The 27,258-nt window shown below is 38.7% G+C and overlaps 1 protein-coding gene across 1 annotated transcript in view; it reads left to right on the top strand.

Moving 5' to 3' along the window:
• Positions 1 to 27,258, top strand: part of NBAS (NBAS subunit of NRZ tethering complex) — a 194,397-nt gene that overhangs the window by 17,895 nt on the left and 149,244 nt on the right. Inside the window, 12 exon segments of the mRNA XM_075414861.1 lie at positions 840 to 978; positions 1,784 to 1,849; positions 6,050 to 6,178; positions 9,923 to 9,986; positions 11,432 to 11,625; positions 12,738 to 12,995; positions 13,771 to 13,896; positions 15,027 to 15,178; positions 18,048 to 18,182; positions 18,454 to 18,532; positions 19,268 to 19,372; positions 19,661 to 19,797. Of these exon segments, the coding sequence (XP_075270976.1) occupies positions 840 to 978; positions 1,784 to 1,849; positions 6,050 to 6,178; positions 9,923 to 9,986; positions 11,432 to 11,625; positions 12,738 to 12,995; positions 13,771 to 13,896; positions 15,027 to 15,178; positions 18,048 to 18,182; positions 18,454 to 18,532; positions 19,268 to 19,372; positions 19,661 to 19,797 (1,584 nt within the window).

Below are 27,258 nucleotides of genomic sequence, written 5' to 3'. Positions count from 1 at the left end.
GCTAGGTGGCGGAGCGCGGCAGGAGGGAGGCCGGGCGCGGGACGCGCCGAGGGGGGTGCTCGGGGCTGAGCCGCGCGCTCTTCCCGCCTGCGCCTGCTGTGCGCGTGCTTTGCTTCTTCATGGGTCCTTCACTAAAATGGCGCTTCCAAACCAATTGAGACATCTGTTTTCAGTTTTCATCAAAGAAATATTCGGTTAAATGTAAGACTGCTTGTTAGTAAGGTGGAAGGGCTTCAAGGGATGACATTTTGATACATTTTAGTGGTAATCGGCAATAATTCTGAGTTCCCTCAGGGTTTTTGAAATGTCATCTACTGAGTGTAAAGAAATTATTGAATGCGTTTCTATAATGGGTAGAGTGGCTTTACAAAACAAAATTGAGGAACCAAATGCATCTAGGTTTTTCAATAACAGAGAAGTAGCTTTTGTACCACATCTGAATAAACAGACCCCTAATGCTTAAACAGAATGACCAGAACTTTTCATAAGCTAAAGCAGTAATTGTTATAATTCTTTGAGGGTAGGGGAGGAATTCAAATTTGTAGCCAGACATACTTGATTTTATATGTTGGGAATTATGCCTCATTTGAAAAGCTAGAGATGAGAAGGGATAGGGATAAATGCCACAAATAACAAATGTTACTCAAGTAATATTTAAATCTTTTTGTCTGTGAATAAACACAAGTTTATTGAAGTTTAAAGCTTATTGGGGCTGTAAGGTATCCTAATGTATTTAGTCGTTTTGTTACTGCAAGGAAACTGCCATAACTCTGACTTAAGACAATTAAAAAAAAATGTGGCAGTGTATGAACTATAATATGTCTTTATATATTTTACAGACTACTACTTGTAGGAGGCTGTGAAACGGATGAAGATGAAGTATCTAAGGCAACCGGTTGTGGGATATCTGCTTGGAGAGTTCTGTCAGGCTCTCCCCATTATAAACAGGTCACTAGTTATGAAGATGACGTTAGAACAGTAAGTGTGTCTTCTCATTTTACTGGATGAATGGTGTCACTGACGGAATAATCCAACTGGAAGTTCGATATGAATCTTTTCTTGAAAGAAGAATTTAATGCAACGTTTTGCTATTTTGTAAGCTATGATGTGAACTTCTAATAAGTTATCTCTTCTCTCCCCTTCTGTCTGTGCTTGCTTTTGATGTAGTATGATTTGAACTTGTAAGTTCTTGATTATTGCTTGCGGTTTTAAGCAATAAAACCCAAAACAACAAGAAACACACACACAAAAAAATTGCAGCATGGAAATATGCAGACTCCTTAGTTGTGTACTGGGATATTTTACCTTTTGTTGGAAAAAAATCCAGTTATTTTTGTCTTTCTATTACTTTGTAACAAAAGGCAGCACACCTGAAGCAGATATTTCAGTTTGTCTGACTCTTCATTTCTTTTGCTTCTAGTAGATGTAAATGTTTGATTTGGTAACGATTACTGTGTGGATATACTGAAATCAATTTACGGTATACTAGGATAAATTCCAGTGTTTACACTTATATAGCTACTGCTTTATATTAAAAGTAAGCTGTTAATTTTATTGCAAATGGGTAGTGCTTTTCTGTGGCATGATACATGCCTAACGAAATGGGCAAGGTTACACAAACTGTGTTTTATTATCCTTCCATTATTTTAAAATAGCCAGTCTTATGGAATTTTAAAGAATCCTGCAGAGTTGTTTTAGTACTTTATATAGAGACTTACTGTTTGGTGCATAAAACAGTGCATGAGGTTGTGTTTCATTGTATGATATGTTTCTGTTCTTACAGGCACAGAGAAGAGGATTATTAAGGATTATGAATTTAAGATTTTACAGCAGGCGGGGAACAGAACAGGTATTAAGGTCTAGGTCTACCTCAGAAATGTATTTTGCTAACATAATTGTCCATTAATGACTACCTGAGAGACTGATTGAAAGTAGTTTTTAATTTATGCAACTTAAGAATTAACTTTTCTGTAAAAGTTATCAAAAAAATAAGCTTTTACTGCTAAATGGAGTAGCTTGCCATGTATTTGGCTTCTTTAAAAATCCAATTAGTTCATCTGCTGAAGCTATAATCATGGTTTTCAGCATAGTGGCAGGAAGAGGTCTAGAGATGTAGAGTTCAATGTTAAATGTAAACTCTTAATCAAAAAAGAAGGTGTAAAAAGCCACCTAGTTATTTGTTAATGAAAGTAATGATCAAAGCATGTTAGGTGTGTTACATATTCTACGAGAACAGAGTAGATTGTGATGATGTTTCTCAAGTATACGCCAGAGAGAGAAGTAAGAGGAACTCCAAAACCCAGCCTTCTATACTACTCCACTCCCACTAGAAAACAAACAAAAAACCCCTCACCTTATAGCCCCAGATTTTCATACTTTTTCTTAACAAACCCTGGCTATGGGTCTTGTATTCGTAGAACCGTGGAATGGTTTGGGTTGGGAGGGATCTTAAAGTTCATCTAGTTCCAACCCCCCTGCCATGGGCAACGATACCTTCCACCAGACCAGGTTGCTCAGAGCCGCGTCCAACCTGACCTTGAATGTTTCCAGGGATGGAGCATCTGCCCCCTCTCTGGGCAACCTGTGCCGGTGCCTCACCACCCTCACAATAAAAAAGTTCTTTCTATAACTAGTCTAAATGTATGCTTTTTCAGTTTAAAGCCATTGTCCCTTGCCTATCACTCCATGCCCTTGTAAAAAGTCCCTCTTCAGCTCTCTTGTAGGCCCTGTCAGGTAATAGAAGGCTGCTGTAAGGTCTGCTCTTCTCCAGGCTGAACAACCCCAGCTCTCCCAGCCTTTCCTCACAGCAGAGGTGTTCCTCTATGTCTTTCCTGTGCTGAGGGCTCCAGAGCTGGATGCAGGACTCCAGGTGGGGCCTCACCAGAGCAGAGTAGAGGGGCAGAATCCCCTCCCTTGACCTGCTGGTTGCACTGCTTTTGATGCAGCCCAGCATACGTCTGGCCTTCTGGGCTGTGAGTGCACATTGCTGGGTCATGTTGAGCTTCTCTTCAACCACTACCCCCAGGTCCTTCTCCTCAGGGCTCCTCTCAGTCCGTTCTCCGCCCAGCCTGTATTTATGCTTGGGATTGCGCCGGCTCATGTGGAGGACCTTGCATATTCTCCTCTCCCCTGAATGGGTGACTGTTAGATCTTGAGTGTCATGCACACACTTTTCTTTTGATTGTTGTGGTTTGTTTTTTTTTTTTTTTTTTTTTTTTTTTGCTACAAGGCTAAGGCCTTGCACATAGTGCTCGTGGCTTTCTTCTCCATGCCTTACCAGCTGCCCATGCAGTACTGCACCACTGTCTCCTTTCTCTTGTCCAGGAGTTGTGTGTAGCCTTTGTTTGACTCTTTTTTTCTTTTTTTTTTTTTAATCCCCCTTTCCCTTCTTGTAAAAAAACTTGTTTTCCCTTCTTTTGCTTTACAAAGAAAGTACAGTAAAGAATCTGTCTACCACCCTCACTGTGTCCTCCTGAGAGGAAAAATGGCTGATCTGAAGTAATACGGACTTTGGAAATGACTTTAATAGATTTTTGGGATGTTGAGGTGCCTGGTTAAAAGAAGAGATTGCATGCTTGACTGGAAGAGGAAAACAAATTTTTCTGAATCTCTCTCAAGGGTGGAATGGGGAGAGGTTTTATTTCCTTCACTGAAAATAAAAGACAGAAGGCTGAATACACTTTTTTTACTGGAAGACTAGTACTGAGTGTAACTGTACTAAACTTCCTTCGCTGCGCTTGCCAGTCTAAATTTACAAAGACAAGCAGAGGTTATTATTCATCCTTGAATGTTTTAATCCAGTTTCAGAGATTGTGGTTTAAATATGTAATGTATAGTTGATATTCTTAGTGGGACATTGGCAACAGTGTTACAGTATGACAGGCACAGCAGCTAGAGGACTTGCATATTAGGACTAGCTATATTGGGATTTGATTCTTAGTGTTGCTAACTTAAATGATACTTACAAATGTCAAGTGCCAACCTGCTGAGGTTTTCAGTATCTTGTTCTGCAGTTCCCTTGAGCTGACAAGCTGTTTAGTGAGGCAGCATTGCCCTGATTTGCCAGAGGACTGATTAAGCTCTATAGATAACAATACTCGGGTGGTAAATTTGAGTGTGTTAATGGCCACCCAATGTCTAAATTTAACAGCAAGAGAATTATTATGGACTATTGAATGAACGTTTAACTCTTTAAGATCTGTGATGTATACCACTGATTATTTATCTGAATGGGTTATGTGTTTTAGCTTGCGTTTCTGAAGTCCTGTAATATTCTTTTGTTCTTTGTCCTCTGTGCATGCAGACTGATTTGTAAGAAGAGAATTGCCTGTACAATTCCTTGGGGAAACTATAGTAGAGATTGCAGTACTCTAGCTGCTTAAGAATATAATCAGAGAATACTTATGAAATTTTTCTAATACAAATGATTCTTAATTAATTTTAAAAAGTTAATAATGCTCTCCTTTTCAATGAAAAACACGTTTTAACCTTGGATTTAAGCAGTGCCTAATAGCTGCAAAGCACTTTACAACAGTGAGCAGATTACTTGTTCATCATTGTTTCTGTGGCATAGCTAGACTTTAAAACAGCCTAAGGAATAAAATAATAAAAAAGCCCCAAACCTGAAAAAAACAACCCTAAAACAGTGTTGTTATCTTCAAATGATGCCTGCCATAGAAACACCATTAAAACTTCTTAATCGTATGGACATCTGTTAACTTTTCTGTACTTCACATATGTTGGAGCATTTTCCAAGAGGGGAGGCACTGACCTAAAAATTGATTAGTTGCAGACTTGGACAGTTCTAACATTAGTGTAGGACGAATCCTTATTAGGAAGTTCTTAAAAGTGAACTGCACTAACAAAATAGGATTTTCTAAACAATAAGCAAACTGCACTAACAAAATACGATTTTCTAAATAATTTAATTTTTGGGAATCTACATCCTACTGTCTTTCAGTGAAGACTAGACTCTCTGAGAACCTAATGATCTTTCTGAAAACATAGAAGTTGTGTTGAGGGCAGGTGGAATAAATATAAATTGTATTTTCAGAAATTCTTATGCATTGCTAGTGGTACTAAGTTTGACTTTAAAATCTGAGTGTATGCTTAGAGGCTTCTGTATTGTGGAAGTAGTGTATAGATCAAGTTGTAATTGTGTGGGAGTTCATGAATTCTTAAGGAACTATTTTGGTAGAAGTATGTTTTGCCTCAAGATACACAGTGCTGAAGGAAAACAATTCAGGAGATTTTTTGTAGTCTTGATGACCTTTACTTACAGATGTTCAATTATTTTATCTGTATGGACTTAATCTGATGTTTGTTATGTTGCTGCTTAGTCTGTTGTACCCAAGAGATTCTTAAATTCTGATTCAGTGTCCTGAAATGAACAGTGTGCTCCTCCAAGTTCTCTTATCTGTGTATCTCTTGTATTCTGTCTCCCTGTCCTCCATTTTTTGTCCCGATTATAGTAATGCCCATCCAAAAGTTTTCTCCAAGGGAGGAAGAGCTGTACTAGGCTGTGTTCTGGTTACAGTCTTCCTTGGGTGGACCTGAGAGGCAGGACAGTAGAAAACTGAGGCTGCTGAATATTTTCTCTGAAAAAAGAACAACCTGCAGTTTTTCCTTGAAGTAGCTCTGCTTTGCTGTCTGCGGTGTTCTGCCACACTTTCAGATTTTATTTACTGTAGAACAGTGTGATACAGGGGTTCTCATTCCTAAAGATTTGTTAGTGTTATGGTAATGTTCTTCCTTTATACAGGTTGTTCTTACTCTTCCATGCCACAATTGTTATTTTGCCTTTATTCTGACTTTTAGCATTTTTTTTTTTTAAATTTAAAGCATCTTAAGCTTTCAGGATGGAACATTGTACTTATCTTTTCTAAAATACAAATAATATTTTGGGGTTTGGGGGATTTTTTTTGGGTATTCCTTGATGTGTGGGGTTTTTTTTGTTGTTGTTTTCTTGTTTGTTTGGTGTTTGTGGGTTTTTTTTGTTTTTGTTGTGGCTTTTTTTTTTTTTGTACTTTCCTAACATAATGTTTGGCAGGATGGAGTATTCAAGATGAATCTTTCTCCTGATGGAGCTCTTCTGGCAGCTATTCATTTCTCAGGAAAACTGACAATCTGGTCTGTTCCATCTCTCCGACAACAAGGGGAATGGGACCAAACTGATCAGGTGAGAAGGATGTAGATGTTTAGAAACTTGCTGTATATATCTTAATGCTCTGGAGATGTGTTTTTTCTAGGAAATGAGAGTAGCTCAGATAACTGTGCTTTAGCTTCATGCTGTCTTTCCAGTCAACTCCATATTTTTCAAGAGCTATATTTACTTCTACGATAATCTTTCTATGTTTTCACCATAAGCTTTAAAGTTTAAAAATTAAGAACAACAATTGTGTTGCAGTGAATTTTTTTAAGAGGTGTTTCGGTGCCAGATGGGTAACACTGGTAGAGGTAGACTGAAATACTACTTTAAAATGTAGGTGGAGGCCAACATGGGTGACTTTGAGTGGTTGAAAGCAAATTCTGCTGGATGTCTGATGTTTTAATCTATTCCTTCTTCAAAGTTTACCTTACCTTCTGGCAGATAATGTTCCAGAATAGTTTGTTCATCCTGTTGGTATTAGTAAATCACATACTTCGTATAAGAATTGTTTGCAAAATTAAGTAGGGGAACTAAAGTTAAGAATTGCCCAGATGCTGGCAAACTTTTATGTGACTAGTGTGAATTTAAACACTAGGAATTGAAAACTAACTAGTTTTCGAAGAAAATTCCAAATAGCTAATACACTCTCTGGGTAAAGAGAACACTTTATTTTAATGAGAAAAATATATCTTCATTATGAAAAGTGAGGAATCTGAAATGATGCTCACTAGTATGTGAAGTATTCTGATTTTACTCCCATTAATTTCTTGACTAATAGATATGGAAAGGCTTTTCACTTGAAGTACTGTGTGTTATGTTCTAAACCTATGTTGTGGTTTTGCCTCACTTTGCAACAAAGAACCACACAGTTACTCTCTCACTCCTTCCCCCTCCCCGGTGGGATGGGGAGGAGAATCATTTTAACAGAATGGCAAAGGGAGAAGAAAACAACAATAATACTGATGAAAAAACATATACAACATGCAGCATTCTCACCACTTGATGCCCAGCTTGCTCGTGAGTAGTAAAAGCCCCTCCTTCAGCCAGCTCCCCATTTAAATACTGAGCATGACATCACATGGTATAGAATATCCCATTTGCTTGGCTGTTTGGGTCAGCCCAACCAGCTTGTTGTGAAAATTAACTCTATCCCAGCTGAACCCAGGACAACCTACAATACATGAACCAACATTAAGTCTGAACAGGGTAACCAGTCAAATGGGATCTTTGGTCACTAGACATATGTGCCACAAATTACCACCAATATTTCCTACACAGTATTGATCTTGGATCGCTTTATTGTACACGTGTGTTTCTTATAAGAAAATTACTGTGGAATGAAACATTTGCTACTTTGCAGTAAACAATTGAGGTTTAGTGCATATGCTGCATAATAAATCCATGTCTTATGTTATCATTAAATATTTCCAGTTTCTGATTCTTCTCTATAATTTCCTTTTGCAGGGTAAATCTTTGCAGTGTATTGACTCCTTTAGTAATTCCAGTATAAAAATATTTCCTCCAGTTTTTGTAAACTGCTTTAAATTCTTCAAGTTTACGCATTCATATGAAACAGACAGCTTTTCCCCACACTGTATTGAATTTCTCTGCATTCTTATGCAGTAGGTACTATAAGGTCCACGACAAAACACTTCCTCATGATGATACATAATCTCAAGGAAGAGGACAAAATGAAGGAAGACATTTTCTTTGGGTATCATGATGACTATGAGGTTAAAAGAACGTTTTCAAAAAAATTACAAAAAAGGCCAAAAAATTTGACTGTAGGAAAGACTTAAGTGAGGAAGTGCTTGTAGAGATAATAGTGCATTGCCATCCTGAACACCACCAGTGTGCTGTTATCCTTTTGATCTGACTGCAAGAGCGAGACTACTGACTTGGAAACATGGCTGTGGTGTTGTGTAGCTTGAGTTTCCGTTTTTGCAGAGAAGCAGTCAGATCTGGTTAGGCTGTATTGACTGTGAAACTATTCAGGGTCTGGCTGGAGTGGAGTTTGTTTTCTTCACAGCAGCTTGTATGGTGCTGGGTTTTGGATTTCTGACCAAAACAGTGTTGATAATGCGCCAGTGTTTTAGCTGTTGCTCAACACTGCTTACACAGCTTCAAGGCCACCTCTGTTTCTCACTGTTGTCCCCCAGTGAGTAGTTTGGAGGTGCACAACAACCTGGGAGGTGACACAGCCTGGACATCTGACCCCAACTGACAGAAGGGATATTCCATGCCATAGAATGTCACGATCAATAATAAAAACAGAGCAGGGGGAGGTTTTGGTTTGGTAGCCATGGCTCGGGAACTGGATGGGCATCGTCTGCTTGTGGGAGATGATGAATGATTGCCTTTGCATTACTTGTTTTTGTTTCTCTTCCCCCTGCGCTTTCCTTTGATTATTAAACTGTCTTTATCTTGACTCATGACTGTTCTTGCTTTTGCTCTCACTGTGCTATCCCATTGGGAAGGGGAGTGAGCAAGCAGCTCTGTGGTGCTTAGTTGCCGGCTGACGTCAACCAACCACAGAAATGTAGTTCCAAGCTTATTTAGGAAAGTACTGTTAAAAAACAGAAAACAAGCAAACAAAAATTCTGCTCCAGTGTTGGCAGAAGTATTGTGTATGTACATGTGTGTGTGTATGCACACCTATCTACCTATCTATATCTGGTTTTAATGTGCAGTTCAGATTTTTGTGAGAATTCAGATTTTGCTCAAGGATGTTTGCAGTGAGGAGTTGCATTTTTTTCTTTGTTTTTAGTGATTATGAATATGAATTCTGAAGCATTGTTCAGGACTTTATCGTTTAGCAAGGGTGATATAAAGGAGTATTCATTATTTGACTGTTTTCAGAATGATTTTATAGGTGAAATTGGTGTCCAAGTATAATGGATATTTCATAATGTGTGCAATTCCTGCTTAATTGTCACTCAAAACGTATTTGTTAAATTAACTGAAAGTGACCTCATGTTTAGTTTTAATTAGTAGACCCTTCTCTTTCTACTAAAATACTAAGTCTGAAAACCGCCTTCTGCCTGACCAAAACTGCTTTGGTTGTCTGAGCTGTATAATCTACCTGTATATCTGTTGCATTGTAGTTAGGGGCAGGGTTACTGTCATCTACATTTGTGTAGTTCCCATGTATTCTGATATTACTAAAGTTTTAAAAACAACACAGCAACAGCTTACTAATTCTAAATGTTGCAGTACACAGTTAAATAATGCTGTTTCTCTTGCTGTGCTAGTCTTGAACGGGGCTTTACAGTTATGAAAACAACTAGAGTAAATAGAGCACTCTACCAGGCTGGTACTCAGCAACACAACACAGAGCAAACAGGAGGACTGTTTGGAGATTCTTCTTTTATATGCTTGCAGACCCTGCATGTAGATGTGAAAAGCAAATATTCTGTGGGCTTCTGACTGATGGAGAGCCTTTGTTTCAGCAATCTTTAGGATATGATTACTGTTTAATGCTGACTAGGCCAGCTCTGATGGTACTGCTGTTTTCTAGTATAGCGGTTTAGGAATCCAGAAGTCAATTTTGTTATGTTTATTATGTGGTTTTTGTTTTTTAATTTAATTATCTGGAGAAAAGTAGTGTTGCCACAGCAGCTGTATGTTTTATGTTCAGGAAAAGTTTGAATTTATGGGGAGCATTTTCATTGAAAAATAATTGAGTCAGCAATAGAATAAGTAAACAGATTGTCTGTGTTACAAAGATTTTTCTTGCGTATAATCCTTTTTTTGTCTTGCACTTTTTTTTTTTAGCCAGGTTATGATAGCATCAACCCAAACTGGAGACTCTCTAGTGAAAAAAGAAAGAAAATAAAAGGTATGTGGTACAGTTAGATCATTATTTTCTACCATTGTGTAGTTAAAAATATTTACACAAATATGCAAAGACCTGGAATGGCTTAATTAAATCTCAGTTAAAATTCTGTGTATGATAGTAATTTATAGCATGGCATAGCTAAATGACTGTCACAATAGTTTTTGGGGTTTTTTTTAATCCTCACTTAGGAATACTTTTGTAGCCATAACCATGAATAACATGATATTTCAGTTAGTACAAGGCTTTATTTATTATTAAAATGTGATTACGACTCTGTAGAATGCTTAACGTTCAGCAGAGGTCTCAGCTTGTATCAGAAGCTACTACATAATAATACTGTAGACAACACATTATTAGTGTCTACAGTCTAAAACCTAAAATTACCTTTACCTTTTTTTCCTATGCATATCTAGTAAGTCTTGAAAGCTAATGTAACTTAAAGATATTAGTTTAAAATTCTCTAACAAGAGGGCTTTGTTTCCTCCGACTGGATTTGCCTCATGTCAGTCTTTCTATTCCCCAAATTCAGGCCACCATGTGTAGCCATTTATCACCTGGTTATTGCATGGCTCTTGCAGGAGCGCGGAGATCGATAGCTATTCCATGATCCATTCACTGCTGCTTGTATACATCTATATTATTAAAAGATCCCTGTTTCTTTTTACTATTTTTCTTGGTGATTCTGTCTTTGGGTTAACTCGTCTGACCTTCATGGGTAGGCTACTGGATAAGCGCTGAAGTGGCAGAAAAGGGATAAGCAGATCTCTTTCTCAGTGCTGTTTGGTAAGAGAAAGGTGGTTTTCATCAGAGGGGTGGGAAATGACACTGTAGTGAACAAACTGAGCTAGCTCTCTGGTGAACATGTTTACCCACCTTTGTTACCGTAATCAGGATAATCTTAGAAATGACACAGCTTCCATCCTTAGTTGTGGTGACATTTATTTGTTTGATTTGTTGGTTTAATCTTCTTAACAACCTCATCTTGTTTCAGGAGCCTTGTTCATAGCTGTCAATTGTCCTCAAAAGCAGTGTAACCTTTTCTGATTTTCATCAATATTATGTTTGTTGCCAGGCAGACTTGGTGAAGGATGGCCTGGGAAGTATTAAGCAGATCTTTATCAAATATCCAAAATTCGTCATATTTTGTCCAAGTAAATCAGTGTACTGTGAGTTCTTTTTCTGAATAATACTAAAAAAAAATCCACAATTAAGTAATTTTTTTTTTTTCCCTCAACAGCTTCACTTAATGCAGAACTGATTTAGTAAAATACAACTGATCTAAAATACAGACTTAGTGAAACAAGGATGCATATACAATAATAAATGTTTGTTAAATTAGGCCATCAGATGAAATCTCTTAGTAATCAAAGTCACTACTGTTCTTATCTGGTGTTTAAAGTTATCTTTCTTTGTATTGTACATTCTTATTTGTTTGTTTATTTTAGATAAAGAATCCTATTACCCATTGATAGATGTAAATTGGTGGACAGATAATTCTGTCATCCTGGCTCGCTGCTCTGGTGCATTGACTGTGTCATCCGTCAAGACCTTGAGAAATTTGCTGGGAAGGTCGTGTGAATGGTTTGAGAGTTCTCCTCAGGTCACTTCAGCTCACGATGGAGGATTTCTAAGTCTGGAGGTGAGCAGTGTGCACAAGCAGGTATCTTTTTGGAATGCAGTAGAAACAATTTGCTTTTGTATCTATAATCCTAAGGGTGTCGTGTGTGTGGTGTTGTTATTAGTAATAGAAAAAGTGATTTTGTTTCCTTATCGCTAGATAGGTATTGCAGGGAAATTCTGAGCTTGCCGCAACTTAACTGTCGTAATAAAAACTGCATTGTCAAATAACTTCTGGAGAGTAGAAGCAAAACTCCTAGAAGGCTGAGTTGTAATGAGAGGAATCTTGCTGCAGGAAACGGTTTGTGTTGATGGTTTTCACTGCTTTGTATGTTAGTGCATTTGAAGAATACTGCAAACAGCCCTCTCCCATTTTGAGACAAACGCCTCTTACAGAGGGAGTATATTTAAAAGAAATGAGGAACACATTTAAATGAAGACAAAGCCATGTAAGAGATATATTTGTCTTTCATCTTTAGTAGGACTGCGGGAAGGATTAGAACATAATGAAGTTAACCAGGAATTTTCTTTGAAACTAAGAAAATTACTCTTTCCTAAGGCTTACACTGAAACAGGTCTTAAACATCTTAAAAGTTTAAAATAATATTTATCAGGATATCTCAATATGTACTGAAGCTTGCAGGTGTGTGGTTTTTTTTTTTGGAAAGTTTTATTATTCTGGAGATAAGATACAGTCAGTGACTGGCATATTGCAGCCTAAGGAAGTAGTCTGAGATTACATTTACATTGAATGGAAGACCTTGCTTTGAATAGCTAAGAGTTGAAAACACTGCTGTATGCTGCAGTAAGCTATTTAACAGTGTATGAAGATGTCTCTCTAGTTCTGTCGTACCTGGGGTGGTGTAAGATGTTTAGTGTAATAGTGGGTTACTGTTAGGGAACCTTCGCTCTTGCCTCAGTAGGTGAGGGATGAAGCCTCAGATCTAGGAGACAGACACAGTCAGGGTTTGTGGAGAGTGTTGAGTAAGCTGAGAAATAAAGGGTTTAAAGGAGAAGGGGAGGAAGAATGTTGAATCTGAAATTTGAAGTACTGGAAGTGGAGATGTACTTGATTCTCACCAAACTAGTTGAGGTGTACGAGGTGGATGCTTCATACTCGTGTTTTCTGTGCAGTGTGAGATAAAACTTGTTCCAAAAAGATTACACTTGGAGAGCAGGCCTGGTGATGAAGATGACGGAGAAGATGACTCTGACTCAGATGATGAGACTTCTGCTAAGGACAGATACTTCAGCTACCTAAAGCAAGGCCTGTACTTTGTGACAGAAATGGAACGATTTGCTCCTCCACGGAAACGTCCACGTACTATTACAAAGAATTTCAGCCTTGTCAGTCTGAGATCCACGACTCCAGAAGAACTGTACCAGAGGAAAGTAAGTATAGAAGGAAAGGTAAAATCTCTCTTAATCAGCTTTTTTTAGAAATATTTTTTTAATTTTTCTTTTAATTCTTGCTATAGTAACAGAAGGATTTAGGCACATATTTCTAATGGTCTCTTAGTTGACGGTTTAGTGTGTTGTCTAATCAAAGGGCTCATTGTTTATGACTAGCATTATAATAATTCAGATGAGATGATGTTTGCAGGTCACTGAGGAGACATCATTAGCTTGGCCAGACTTGGAAGTGTACTCATGTGTTTACAAATAATGAAAGACCTGGCAAATATATTGAATGAAATTAGTTTACATTGTTACTGGTCAGAGAATGGGTTAACTTATACACTGATGTGAATGTAGTTTACTTGCATGTTTTTTTCAAGGGATACATACAAATTAGACCTCTTGCTCAGTCTTACTGAACAGATACCTTTTCATTTTTAAGGCTACTCTAGACAATACTTTGTCTAAGCCATTTCAATTGTTCTGATAGTAAGCCAGTCCACTCTATAGCTGTAGAAGTTTCCAGGAGGTGCTGATGTCATACTGGTTACCTAAACAAATTCCTTCTTTTTCTTGAGGAATGATATCTGATTGTATCAAGGTGTCCATCAGATCTGAGTCTTACCTGTATCTTGAGCCATTCTCTTTCCTACCTGCTTAAACATACCCGCAGTAATTATCCCTCTGCCTGTTTCAACACACAGAATTAATAATTGATTGTTTAATATGGAAATTAGATTACTTTCATTTTCATGTGTTTGCTTTTTAGATTGATAATGAAGAATATGGGGAAGCTTTGTCTTTGGCTCAGGCATATGGTCTTGATTCTGATCTTGTATATCAAAGACAGTGGAGGAAGTCAGCTGTTAACGTTGCTTCAATTCAAGACTACTTGGTGGGTTTGTTTTTTGTGACTTTTAGGCTTTCTTACCAGAATGACTATGTGATCTTTGCAGGAGTTGAATTCTCAGTTGTGTTCTAGTTTATGCAACGTAAATTGGTGGCAATTTGGAGAGCTGTCCTATGAATTCCATTTCATGTCATACGGAACAGACTGTTAATTTAACTGAAGGCCTGATTCGGAGACCTTAGACGTTAATGGAAATCTTTGCTTTTAAGTATCTTCTAATTTCTGTTAATAGCAGCTTGCTTTCTCTGGTGTAATCTCTCCTTCACATACAGTAGTAGATGGTTGCCTGGCAAATGAATAATAATAATTGGAAATATAAAGCATTTAAACAACTTCCAAGTATTTTGGAAAATTAAATCGAAAGATGAATTTGGTATCACTAGCTATATAGCAAGGTTTGAATAACAAAACTTACAGTGAACTCTGCTGCCTGTAACTGGAGCTTTTCAGTAGAATGCAGTGTGAGGTTTTTTGGCGTGGAAGAAACACTTCAAACTCAGCAGACAAGCATTGTCAAAGCTGCAGAACATAATCGTGCTATAGGGTAAAGTCTTCCAATAGATCAAGAAAAATATAATCTATTTTTTTTCAAGTCAGATATTAATTGAATGTCAGAGTTTTTACAAGTAGTCGTTCTCCACATGCTATGTCATCTCAACTGAAGATCAACAGGTAAGGACAATAATACGGGCCCTGATGTGTCTCTTCTGTCACAGGATCCTATTGGTACGTGAAGAGGTTGATATTGAAAATTACTCTGGTGCTATTGTTGAACGCACTTGGTTTGTAAAAACTTCATTTGGGCCAAAACCATCACATTTTATTTATTGTAAGGAGGAGGGATACTAATTAGGGAATACAAATAACTTCTGTTCCAGTTGTGAAAGTTCTGCTAAATCATTTGGCATTTCTGTGCCCTGTCTGCCCCGTACACTCTGAGGGAATGATTTTGTTTTTTGCATTCTTGCCTCTTTTGTTGGTTACATTGTCAGTCATCAGGTTAACTCAACATTTTCTTAAGTAAAAGAAACATTTTGGAAGACTTTAATATATCTGGGTTCGTTGCTTTGGATTGAAGTATATAACATTCTTTATCTGCTATTGTTCTTGGACAGAGCAAGATTAAGAAGCGTGCATGGGTTCTCCACGAGTGCTTGGAAAGAGTTCCAGAGAATGCGGATGCTGCTAAGAAGCTGCTTCAATATGGCTTGAAAGGCACAGACTTGGAGGCTCTTGTGGCCATAGGAAAAGGAGAAGATGGTGGCAGGTTTGGGAAGAGGTTTTGTTAGTTTGTTTATTTGTTTTATTTTTAAAGGATGGTGTATGAAGTGTTTTCTAACAATTTGGTAAAATTTTTTTTTTATCAACCACTAATGAAAATGTTAAGATGCTTTTGCAGGACATAACCAAAGGTAATACTTAGAATCAAACTCTTCTAAAGATGTGGACAAGGTACCTATTCTCATTTTACCTTTGTGAAAGATAAAATCACTGTTTATATTGTGCTGCATTTTACCTCTTCTCTGGATGCCCTATATTTTCTTCACCGTAGAGAGCTTCTGATGTCACTATTTTTCCATGAGAATCTATTTGTATTGCCTCTTCTGGAAGTTGCAGCTACCCCTATAAATGCATTTTGTTGAAGGTCTTAATTGTAATGATCTTCTGTTGTTCGAGTGGGGAGGGAAACAAAGCAAAATACAATGAGTCAGTGGGGAAATACATGGGGAGACAATTCTCTCCAGTATTCAGTTCCTGGCAATAGAAATAAAGAGGCTGTTCTTTCTTTGTAATCTAGTAAAGGAGGCAGGACATCTGCATGGTTGAACAAGGAGCTTCTAGCAGAGATCTGGTGGAAGAGAAAGGTACATGGAATGTGGAAAGAGGGGCAGGCCACTTGGGAAGAGTACAGCAATGTGGTCAGAGCACGCAGGGATGCGACGAGGAAGGCCAAAGCGCACCTGGAATTGAAGCTGGCAAGGGATGTCAAAAACAACAAGAAGGGCTTCTTCAGCTACATCAGTAGTAAAAGGAAGGCTAGGGATAACGTGGGGCTGCTGCTGAATGAGGCGGGTGTCCTGGTGACGGAGGATGCGGAGAAGGCAGAGCTACTGAATGCCTTCTTTGCTTCAGTCTTCGGTGCCAAGGCAGGCCCTCAGGAATCCCAGGCCCCGGAGGTAAGAGAAGAAGCCCACAGAGAGGATGACTTTCCCTTGGTCGAGGAGGACTGCGTGATGGATCGCTTAAGTGATCTGAACGCCCACAAATCCATGGGCCCCGATGGAATGCACCCACGAGTGCTGAGGGAGCTGGCGGATGTCATTGCTGAGCCACTCTCCATCATTTTTGAGAGGTCCTGGAGGACAGGAGAGGTGCTCGAGGACTGGAGAAAGGCCAGTGTCACTCCAATCTTCAAAAAGGGCAAGAAGGAGGACCCAGGGAACTACAGGCTGGTCAGCCTCACCTCCATCCTGGGAAAGGTGATGGAGCAGCTTATCCTGGAGGCCATCATCAAGCAAGTGGAGGAAAAGAAGGTTATCGGGAGTAGTCAGCATGGATTCTTGACCAATCTGATAGCTTTCTACGATGGCATGACTGGCTGGGTAGATGAGGGGAGAGCCGTGGATGTTGTCTACCTTGACTTCAGCAAGGCTTTCGACACAGTCTCCCATATCAGCCTCCTAGGGAAGCTCAGGAAGTGTGGGCTGGATGAGTGGTCGGTGAGGTGGATAGAGAACTGGCTGAATGGCAGAACTCAGAGGGTTGTCATCAGCGGCGCTGAGTCTAGTTGGAGTCTGGTAACTAGTGGTGTCCTCCAGGGGTCAGTACTGGGCCCAGTCTTGTTTAACTTCTTCATCAACGACCTGGATGAAGAGTTAGAATGTACCCTCAGCAAGTTTGCTGATAACACCAAACTGGGAGGTGTGGTGGATACAGCAGAAGGCTGTGCTGCCATTCAGCGTGACCTGGACAGGCTGGAAATTTGGGCAGAGAGGAACCTGATGAGGTTCAACAAAGGCAAATGCAGGGTCCTGCACCTGGAGAGGAACAACCCCATACACCAGTACAGGCTTGGGGCGGACCTGCTGGAGAGCAGCTCTGTGGAGAGGGACCTGGGTGTCCTGGTGGACGACAGGTTAACCATGAGCCAGCAGTGTGCCCTGGCTGCCAAGAAAGCTAATGGGATCCTGGGATGCATCAAGAGGAAGAGTGTGGCCAGCAGGTCAAGGGAGGTTCACCTTCCCCTCTACACTGCCCTGGTGAGGCCCCATCTGGAGTACTGTGTCCAGTTCTGGACTCCCCAGTTCAAGAAAGATGAGGAACTACTGGAGAGAGACCAGCAGAGGGCTGTGAGGATGGTGAGGGGACTGGAGCATCTCTCCCCTACGAGGAGAGGCTGAGGGAGCTGGGCTTGTTCAGCCTGAAGAAGAGAAGGCTGCGAGGGGACCTAATAAATGCTTATAAATATCTGAAGGGTGGGTGTCAGGAGGATGGGGCCAAGCTCTTTTCAGTAGTGCCCAGCAACAGGACAAAGGGCAATGGGCACAAACTGAGGCACAGGAAGTTCCATCTGAACATGAGGAAGAACTTCTTCCCTCTGAGGGTGACGGAGCACTGGAACAGGCTGCCCAGGGAGGTTGTGGAGTCTCTGGAGATATTCAAGACCCGCCTGGACAATGTCCTGTGCAGCCTGCTGTAGGTGACCCTGCTTCGGCAGGGGGGTTGGACTAGATGACCCACAGAGGTCCCTTCCAACCCCTACCATTCTGTGATTCTGTGATTCTTCGTGCAGTCATCTATTACCGTTGTATGCTGTAGAGCAGCTGCCAGTCCCAATGCTACCTGTGGAATTCAGAAACTTTTATCAACCATCATAGCTGTGTGGTTGGTCGTTTGGTTTTTTTGGTTTGTTTTAGGGAGGGGGTGGAAACAAGAGATGATGCCTCTTGTTGGCTTGTGATGACTACCTGCTGCTTTACAACAGCAAAACTCGATATTTTGTTCTGTAAGAGTTTAGATTTTTAGTCAAAACATAAATGGGTAGCTGTGTTAGTACGTTTTCAAAAATTGGTTCGTAGTATCTTTTGTTTGATATGTTTATCAGCATGAATTATGTTGTTGGCTTTGTCTTCTAGATTTATCTTACCAGGGGAGGTGGACATTGAAATTCCCTATGAAGACTTTTTGTCACCAAATGAAGAAATGGATACTAGAAAGGAAGAAGAGGCCAAGAAGCGTCAAGAACTGCTATTATTAGTAAAATTCTCAAAGTAAATGAAATGTTAGGCCATGTTTTATTTAGAGTTATAGGTTTATTATAACTACACAGGTGCAAGAAAGTAGTTACGTTTATGCATGTTATTCCTAATAGGAAAGTGGTTTAAAATTTAATTGGCATTGTATTTTGTCAAAGTTCTCGGTTTGCTTAATTTCTTCATATATTCCAGTGCACAATGTCACTATAATGTGTAACAGTTTTCTTCATATGTGCGTGATGTACAGTATCAATTGCAAGCGTGAAAATTCCTGTTTCGAACACAGGCTGACACTGGAGCAAAAAGAACTCTGCCGTAGCAGGCTGAAGCTGTTGACTTACCTTGATCGCCTGGAAACCTATGAGGTGAGGAACGTGGTAACTGACTACAGTTCTTCTGAGTTCTGATTCCATAGATATTCCTATAACTTTTTCGTCACATCATCATATCTTTTTTGTTATGTATTGTAGTACGAATTTATTTTTTTTTGTGAAATGCTACAGTCTCTCACTTGAAAAAAGTAAGCTGTTTTCTGTTCAAGCAACTGTGTTACGCCTGCTTTACTGTTGCAAATGGCTGGCTTCTAGTGTTGAGAGGTACAGTTGGGCAGAAGCCTGCTTTGGACATACTCTGTCTGTGAATTAAGTTATGCAACAACATAGGCTGTGGAGGTGGTGCAGGATTACTGTTATTTGTCTCTGTCAGTCTAATTAGCAAGTTCTGTTCAGATTCTCTAACGAATCTTTTTTTTCCATGAGCTTACTGCAGTGGAAGTTTTTGGAATGTCAAACTGTATTTTCCTTAGGTTTTTAGTTTTAACTTTGCAGTTGGCACTAGTCACATCATGACTTTTACCACATCTCCTTGTAACTAATGTTTTCTAAACCCTAATTAAAATAAGGCAGAGAGTTGTCTTACCTTATCGATCAAAAATGCATTTGTTTTTTCATACTGAAACAAATAAAACACTGTGCTTTTCCACATGTATCTCATACTTACTCATCCTAAGATGAAGAAATGTTTAGACTTTTTGATGCTTGTGTAAATCTTGCATAAAACCCAATCTTTTAGAAGTTTTTTGTTTGGTTGTTTTTTTAAAGGAAATCCTTGGAGGGCCTCATGCAGCTGAACAGCACTATGATGGCGAATTCTTCAAGAAGTTCAGAAATCAGAACATTGTACTTTCAGCAAGAACTTATGCTCGGGTATTAATAATTACTTTGCTAGAATGTGATTTTGTTTTAGTATTGCTGTTTTCACTCAAGTGCATTTTTCCCCCCCTTTGAACTTGGTTGAATCTCAGTGGGAATTTGAGAGGTGGGGAGGTGTGTTTGTAAATAAATAAATAAATGTGGTGACACTGATCTAATCTTGTTGCTAAAGGAAATTCTGAAATTAAACATTTGTTGCATGACCTAAACTTACATGTCTTGCTCATTTTCAGTCTAAATGAGTCTTAAGTGAGTTCTGCAACTGAATCTTTTGCTTTTTAGGAGAGCAATGTCAGAGCCCTGGAAATTTTGTTCACTTTCCACGGATCAGCTTTACTTCCACACAGACAGGCAATTCTCTCCAATTTTCCAGAAACTACTTCACCACATGAATATGCTTTCTTGTTGCCTGAAGCTTGGTAAGGATGCATCAATAGGTATTAACTGAAAAAAAGAAGATTTTTTGGGTTAAATTAGTTTTCATATATAGCAATCTGCTGTTGGTTATTACCTGGAATCAAGAGAGCAGCTTTGTCTTTACGTATTTGACCAGTTTTCATTTTCTGCTTTACTTTGTACTGTTTGTGGGAGCTTTCTGGGCTCTTTAGTTATTATCAGGAAAGTAGGGACTTTAAATGTTCTTCCCTGCAGTAAACATAAGAGGAAGCATCACCTTTTCTGACCTGAAACTGCCCAGATTTTCACAGGTGTTAAGTACGACTCTGTGATTGGTTTGTAATAACAGCCAGAGTTAGGAAATTAATAATACAAGCGTTCAGCTCCCTGGAAGCAATCACTTTTTTCTGCATTTGTTTTGAAATGTAATTCACTTAAGCAGTCAGTAACATGGAAATCATTAATCTTCTTGTTACTGATTCTTACACAGCTTGGTAAGGGAGAATTATGAAAAGCTTTAAATCCAGACTTTCCTACTCTTTCATTTCAGCATGAAATTTTAGTTTACTGTCAATTTCATATAAATTTTCATAAGAGAGTCTTCCTTCAATGTCATAATAGTGTGTATTAATTAAATAATTTTTTGCTTCTAGAGTGTTTCCTTCAAACATGTCAGTTAGGAAATTAGTTTGGAAGCATATTGTTCAGTGCCCATAAAGAATTGGGGAGATTTAATTACTTAGCATTTTACAATGCTACTTTGAAGCTTTACTTCAGAGGGATAGTTTCTGGAGTGGCTAAAGGAAATGTTTTTGTAGTCTTCCAGCATTATAGTTAAGTTTTTCACTTCAAAGTTTTAACAGTCCCATTTGTATAATTCTCCATGTAGAACAGTTTTTTGTATTCATCAATTTATTCCCAACACTTTTCCTAGCTTATAATACTTTTGTCTGAGCAGAGGCTTATAATACTTCTGTCTGAGCAGAAGCTTTTCTGAGCAGAAGCTAGTCTTTATTTCTTGATACCTAATACTTACCAGTGCCCTTTTTATTGTGTTGGTAGTATTAGGAATACATTTAGTTGTGGTGTAAAAACACTTTATCATTTGCTTTAAGGTAACAGGACCATGAAGAGAAATTGTTGCAATATTTATAAAATTGGTAAAATTTATTCCAAATTTTCTCTTTCGTCTTCTTAAATGTGTTTATGATATTTTGTTGGTGTTCATGAACAGATTCCCCTACTTTCTGAAGTGTTTTTTGTTCTTGGTTTTGTTTTTTTGTTTTGTTGTTGTGGATGGTTGGTTTGTTTTAAGAAACTGACATGACAAGAGGCGAAATGACAGTTCAGATAAAACATTTCACCCATGTTCCAGTAGTAAAGATGTGAAATTATGGGTTATGAATTTAGTTTTATCTGCTTTTGAAAAATTGCGTTATGTAGTTTGAATCTTTATTCTTGGAGCAGACAGAACTTTTCAGTTCTAGGATCAGGGATGTGCAGGTTCACACATTTTTTTCAGGTTGCAGAACAGGCAGTGCTGTATGTCGTTGAAATGTTTGGGTTCGGCCAACTACAAAACAGGGATGAGAGCAAATCCTGTATACACAAACCCCATACACATATACAAATGTACTGTATACTTGATCTAACCTTTTTCTAAAACTCTCTGCCTGTTGCAAAACTGACCACTCACATAGTATTGCTAAATACACTCCCATAAACTCTATTTTGTTAATGTAATAGAATTAAATATGTATTGATGAAAGTATCTATTGGTGAGAATAATAACTAATGAAATAGATTTAAGTTGTACAAAGTAACATTTTCTTATTACTTTAAAAAGTTTGGGGTTTTTTTGTTTTTAAATGTGATGAGTCTCCTCCCCCAGTCCAAATAGCTTCAGATTCTGGCAATCCTGGTTTCATGTAAATCAAAATGAATCCTTGTGAATCAGAGAGAATTCAAGTTCTTGGTAATTTTAAATGAGTTTATTGGTCCTTTTAGTTCTAGTATTAATGTTTTAAATGGGATATTAGTATGAATAGAATTACTGTCATTCTGTTTATACCTGGTTGTTGTTATGAAATCCAGTTTAAACAAGTGTGCTATGTACTTTACTTTTCTATTAGAACACAGTGTGTAGACATAATTTGCCTTAAAATAACTGAGCAAGGTTATGATACAACTTAGAAAACTATTTCATTCCACGTAATATTAAAAAGTTGCAAGTATTGACTGTAATTAATAAACTTCTGAACAAAACTAAAACATTGCAAAAATACAAACCCCAGTGTTTTAATTGGTAGAAAAAAATGTGTAGCTTTACAACTTAGTGTCTCTTCGGCTTATTCAGCTTCTAATTACAGTGGTCTTGGGAGAAGGGGTGAGTGATTTAATCTGTCCTCATGAGCTTTGACTCGAGACAAAATAAAGGATTCTGAGTCAGGAAATGACTTAGTATGATTTTCCGTTTTTAAATTTCACACTGTTGCAGTTATGAAATAGGGTGTATGCTAGATATCAGAAGGATTTTCTGCTTTCAGCTGGAAATATCTCTCTTCTGATTTCTTTTAGCTCATTGTTTTTTCTGAACATTCAAGGCTGTAGTTGTCCATACTAAGAGATTCGAGTAGAGTAATTGGTTGCTACAGTGCATGTGATGAGACAACTAACATGGACCAACTGCATGGTAGTGCCCATGTTAAGAGTGCAGCCTGCCCCATAAAAGGGGTGTAAAGAACGCCTTGTTCATGCCTTGTTGATGCCTTCACTGCTCGGTGTCCTGCAGCTCAGACCTCTTGCCAGAGCAGTGTGCTGTCTGGAAGCAGTAAAGATTTTGGTGGAGCAAAAAAATACTGTAGTTTGTCTTCTAGGCCTTCATATATGGCCCTGTGTGCATGTAGGATGAAGTGCTGCTGGGAACTGAAAGGTGGGGGGGGGGGGGTGTGGGTGGGTGGGTGGGGGGGTGTGGGCGTGGGCGTGTGGGGGTGTGTGTGTGTGTGTGTGTGTAGCATGTGAAACAATGAGAGGGTAGGTAAACTTGAGATTGTGTAGGAGGTGCTGCCTTGTTTGTGCGTGGAACAGGTGAGATGGGACAAATTGGCACCTCTGGCTACTGCCAAGGCAAAAGCATTGAAACACAGTTGCTTACTGTACACCACCACAAGGACACATGTAGAAGTGCTGCACCTGAAGAATTTCATTACCTAATGTTTTTCTAAAGGCTGCATTATAACTGCCATTTCCTTTCATCTGGAGCCTCCAGTTCAGCTGCAGCTAGTAAATTCTAAGTACCTGGTGAAAGAAATGCTTGTTTTGCCACTGCATTCTGTAGGCATAAAGCAGTGGTTTTTCTTGTTACTGGCACATGTAATTTATATTAGGGCGGCATTTAGAGTCCGGTGTCACAAAAATTTTAAAGTCTTATCTGTCAAGGAATAGTTAGCATAACAACTGCAGGAGAAAAGATAGCAGAATACTGGGTTTTGGTGGTTTTTTTTTTTTTTTTTGGTCTTCTGGGCCGGGTTGTTAGGAAGCATATACATATTTTTTTTTTTTTCCCCTATATCTGCTTGTAAAAAGTGTTAAGTTGTAGATATCCTTTTGTTTCTCGTTTTTGGCACATGTTTTGTAGCTTAGCATCTTCAGGGGTAGCTCTCAGAACTGTTCAGGAGGCGGTTTGTAATGTCTGAGCAGAGGATTTATGTATTCATGAGACTCTCAAAAAGAACTGCAAGTTATATAAGCTCAGCAGCTCCCAGAGTTGAGAAGGAATCTGAAATACTAAGATGCATCGGTGGCTCTGCATGCCTGTTGGCTTCAAATTGGTATTGTGATAGACTGACGTTACTCGGTAATGTGTTTTTTGCAGAATTGTGATTGTAATGTTTTACTACTACTTTTTGTATTATTTCTCAGCTTCTTTTATAATGATGGCTCCTGATTCTGCTGTCTCTTAGTCATTGGCATTCATGCTCCTTCTCAAAGATCCATCAGATGCACAGACTTCATCTGTTAAGACAACTAGAGGGAAGATGGTAAAAGTTTAGGTCTTCAAAGGAGATGACAGCTGTTTCTAATCTGTTTTGAAAGCTACAACTAGCGTTCTTAGTCTATAGTTAAGACTGTTGCCCTCAGGTTTTTAAAGGTGATCTCAGAGGAAAATAATGCTTCACCACCATTATAAATACACATTTTTCCTTTTCTTATAATTTTCTTATCGTTTTCACTACATTTAACTGCTATATTGCAACATTATCACTCACATTTTAAACTCTCAGAAGTTGGGAAATTCAGCTGTATGGTTCCCTCAACAGCCGTGTCTGCTATATTGCACATTATGCTAGTAGTAAAAATATTCCCTCTAAGATAGCAACTTTTTATATATTTCTGCTTTTTTACTCCTTAACATTCTCAAATATTGGTTTTCAGTCATGGCTTAAAGTGATTTTTTTACTGGCGAGTTGTTGATGGACTCCATTTACCTGGTGAACTGAGGTGGGAGTGGAAATATCTTCTAAAATCTTAGTGAACCTTTTAAAGCCTGAAAATTTCCACACAGTAGACTATCATCTATGAATACATAAATGCTACACAATTAAACTTCGCTTTTTCATAATGATACCTTCTCTTGAATTAGAGTTTTGGTTATTGCCTGTAGCATTGCAGTTTCGATAAAGCTCTTACAGCTTCATCTCTTCTCTTCTTAGTATGTGTATGTAAATAGGTTTGATGACTGAATGTCTGCAGAATCGTCTAATATATAGTCCTCATTTTTTCATATTAGTTTTTTTCTTCTCTGAAGCTGAACTGTTGTTTTTAGTGTAGTTCTGAAGTGTTCGTGTTAAAAGAATTAATCCCATGATCAGTTCTGTTTGTCTGAATTCATTCATATAGTGATACAGTGAAATAAGTAAGAAGGACAGAAGTTTTATATTCGATTCTTTGCTGTTGCACTAAGGGAAAGAAGAAAAACAGTTTTGAGATAGAGGGATCAACGTCGTTAATATTAATTTCAAGGATGTGTTTGAAAAAAAAATATTCAAAATTAGTTTAAAAAATCTCAGGTCTTACCTTCCACTGTGAAGTAGAAAAAAGAACTTTTGAGGGAAAGATTAACTTGTCATGATGGCACTTGTGTTCCTATCTGTATTGACTTCTCGTAGGAGCAGGGTATGTTCTTGTGGTCCATGTAGAAGTTAAAGCAGTAGTTTAGAGCAGGAGAAGCTCTTCTGCGAACTGGCCTACGTGGGGGTCTGGGAAAGCCTCAGGAGCAGCTCACTGCAGCGAGAAGACTCTTGCAGAAAGTGACCTGCAAAAGTACCATAGGTACTAGTCATGAGGAGTTTTTGAAGAAGAGAATGAGAACTTGAAGATATGAGGGAGCCATGGAGAACATGAGCTGTTGCCAAGGAAGCAGGAAGGTTTCACAGGAGCTGCTATGCTGGAGCTGAGCTGCCATTCAGAGGAACCTAGACAGGCTGGAGGAGTGGGCCAGCAAGGGCCTTGGGGAGTTCAGGAAGGACAAATGTAAAGTCTTGTACCTGCAACTGCAGAAACTCTTGCAGCAGTAAAGACTGGAGACTGACTGACTGGGAAGAAGCTCTGCTGAAAAGTAACTGGAGGTCCTGGTGGGCACAGGCAGGACATGAGCCACCAGGGAAGGCCAGCAGCGTGTTGTCCTGCGTGAATAGAAGCACAGACAGGAGACTGACCAGTCAGACTACTGCACTCCTTCAACTGCATGTGTAATACTGGCCCCCAGTTTAGAAAAGTCATCAGTAAATTAGAGCGAGCTCAGCAGAGGGCCACCACGGTGACTGGAGACTGGAGCACTTAGAGGCTGAGAGCTGTGTGCGCAGCATGGAGAAGGTTTCAGGTGGGCTAGTAACAGCCTTCACACACCTGCGTATAGCATGTTAGCTCAACTATGCCTGTGCTGTTTATCCAGAGCATTAACAACATTTTCTTTATAGTTCTACCTTGTTCGTGCCTGACTTGTCCTGTCTTCTGCCATGTCCGTCTTTTGCCTGTGTAGTCCTGAGCTGTACCTTGGCTTGCCTTCCCCAGTCTTGTCATGAAAGTGTGTTGCTGCCATAGTCTTATTTGTTTGTCATCTTTTTACAGTGTTTAGGACAGAATTTCTCCCATGAACATTCATTAGGCTTTATAGATATACAGTTCTGAAGGAGTATTTTCACTGTATGGTGGCAGACAGCTTTGATCTTACTCGGAGTTCAGCTGTGTCTTTAAAATTGCCCATTTTGATTCTGTGAAAGCTACTGCCTCACAATTTTAATTGTATGTAATCAAGAAAAAAAACACAGCGAGTGTCTAAACTGCAGTTGTATAGTGTTGGTTGACTTTTCAGATGTTTAGATTATTCAGTCTAGGTTGTTTTATGAGGAAAAAAACCTTCCCCTCTCCCCAAATTATCTTAAAGGTTAACCACATCATTAAAATATGATTTGATTTGTTTATACGAAATCAGATATTACTTTATTCCTCTGGTGGCGGGGTTGCTTCAAAAGACCTGTCATTGCAGTGTGCATGGCAGGAATTCTGAAGGGTGGTTAACTGTGGCAGCCAAAAGCAGCTGGGATACCTTTTCCTCTAGTTTATGCGGATCAGTTTTCCCAAAATGTGTGGTGTTTTTGACACTGTGTTTTAGGCACCACCTGTACTTCAGTCTTAATGAAATTGTCACGTCCTGTGGATATTCCTGGAAAATGAGTAGCTCCTCTCTGTGCCCACCACTTCTGTGTCACATAGTATACTGAATAATTGGAAACCTGAAAATATATATAATCAGTTATATAGTTGCATTTACTGATTCACTACTAAACTACTATAATGGTAAAAACCAGTGTTTTCATGCAATATGAAAAATGCAATATGTATCATAGGCGTTTAAGACTGCATATCTGGGATGATATGATATATCAGTTATGGAATAATTGTGACATAATAAAACTGTTTCAGAGCGGTTAGAATTGCAGAGCGACAGAAACTGGCATTGATTTCCCTGTTGCTGTGTGAGAAGATGTAGACTTTGGACAAAGGAGTTTCTGGACAAATTAAAAAAAGAATATTTCATAATACTTCTCTTGCAGATCCTGCATTATATACAAGTATTATGTATAGCCTACTTTTAATGCCTCCATATCTGTGTGTAGTGGGATTATGGAAGTGTTAATTTGAATGTGAAGTCTAAAACACTTTACAGTGTGCCTACAGTAAAATGTGGAAACCATAAATTCTGGTGAGTATACAAGTGTCAGCAGGAGGAAAAGAGCATTTGAAGGTTGAGGACTTTACATCCTTCTTATCACAAAACATAAATTTGAGATAATTTTAAAAATAAATGTAGTAAAATTGGGATCAAGCACATTCTTCAAAGTAATTTTGAGTGGATAACAAAACCTTTTAATGGCAACACTACCTTATTTTTAGAGTTCACTGTCTTTAGCATATACCTCTCT

This window comes from Opisthocomus hoazin, chromosome 2 (genome assembly GCF_030867145.1).
Source record: "Opisthocomus hoazin isolate bOpiHoa1 chromosome 2, bOpiHoa1.hap1, whole genome shotgun sequence".
Classification (NCBI taxonomy): Eukaryota; Metazoa; Chordata; class Aves; order Opisthocomiformes; family Opisthocomidae; genus Opisthocomus; species Opisthocomus hoazin.
Note: the sequence above shows the minus strand (reverse complement) of the source record. Positions and strands in the feature narration are given on the sequence as shown.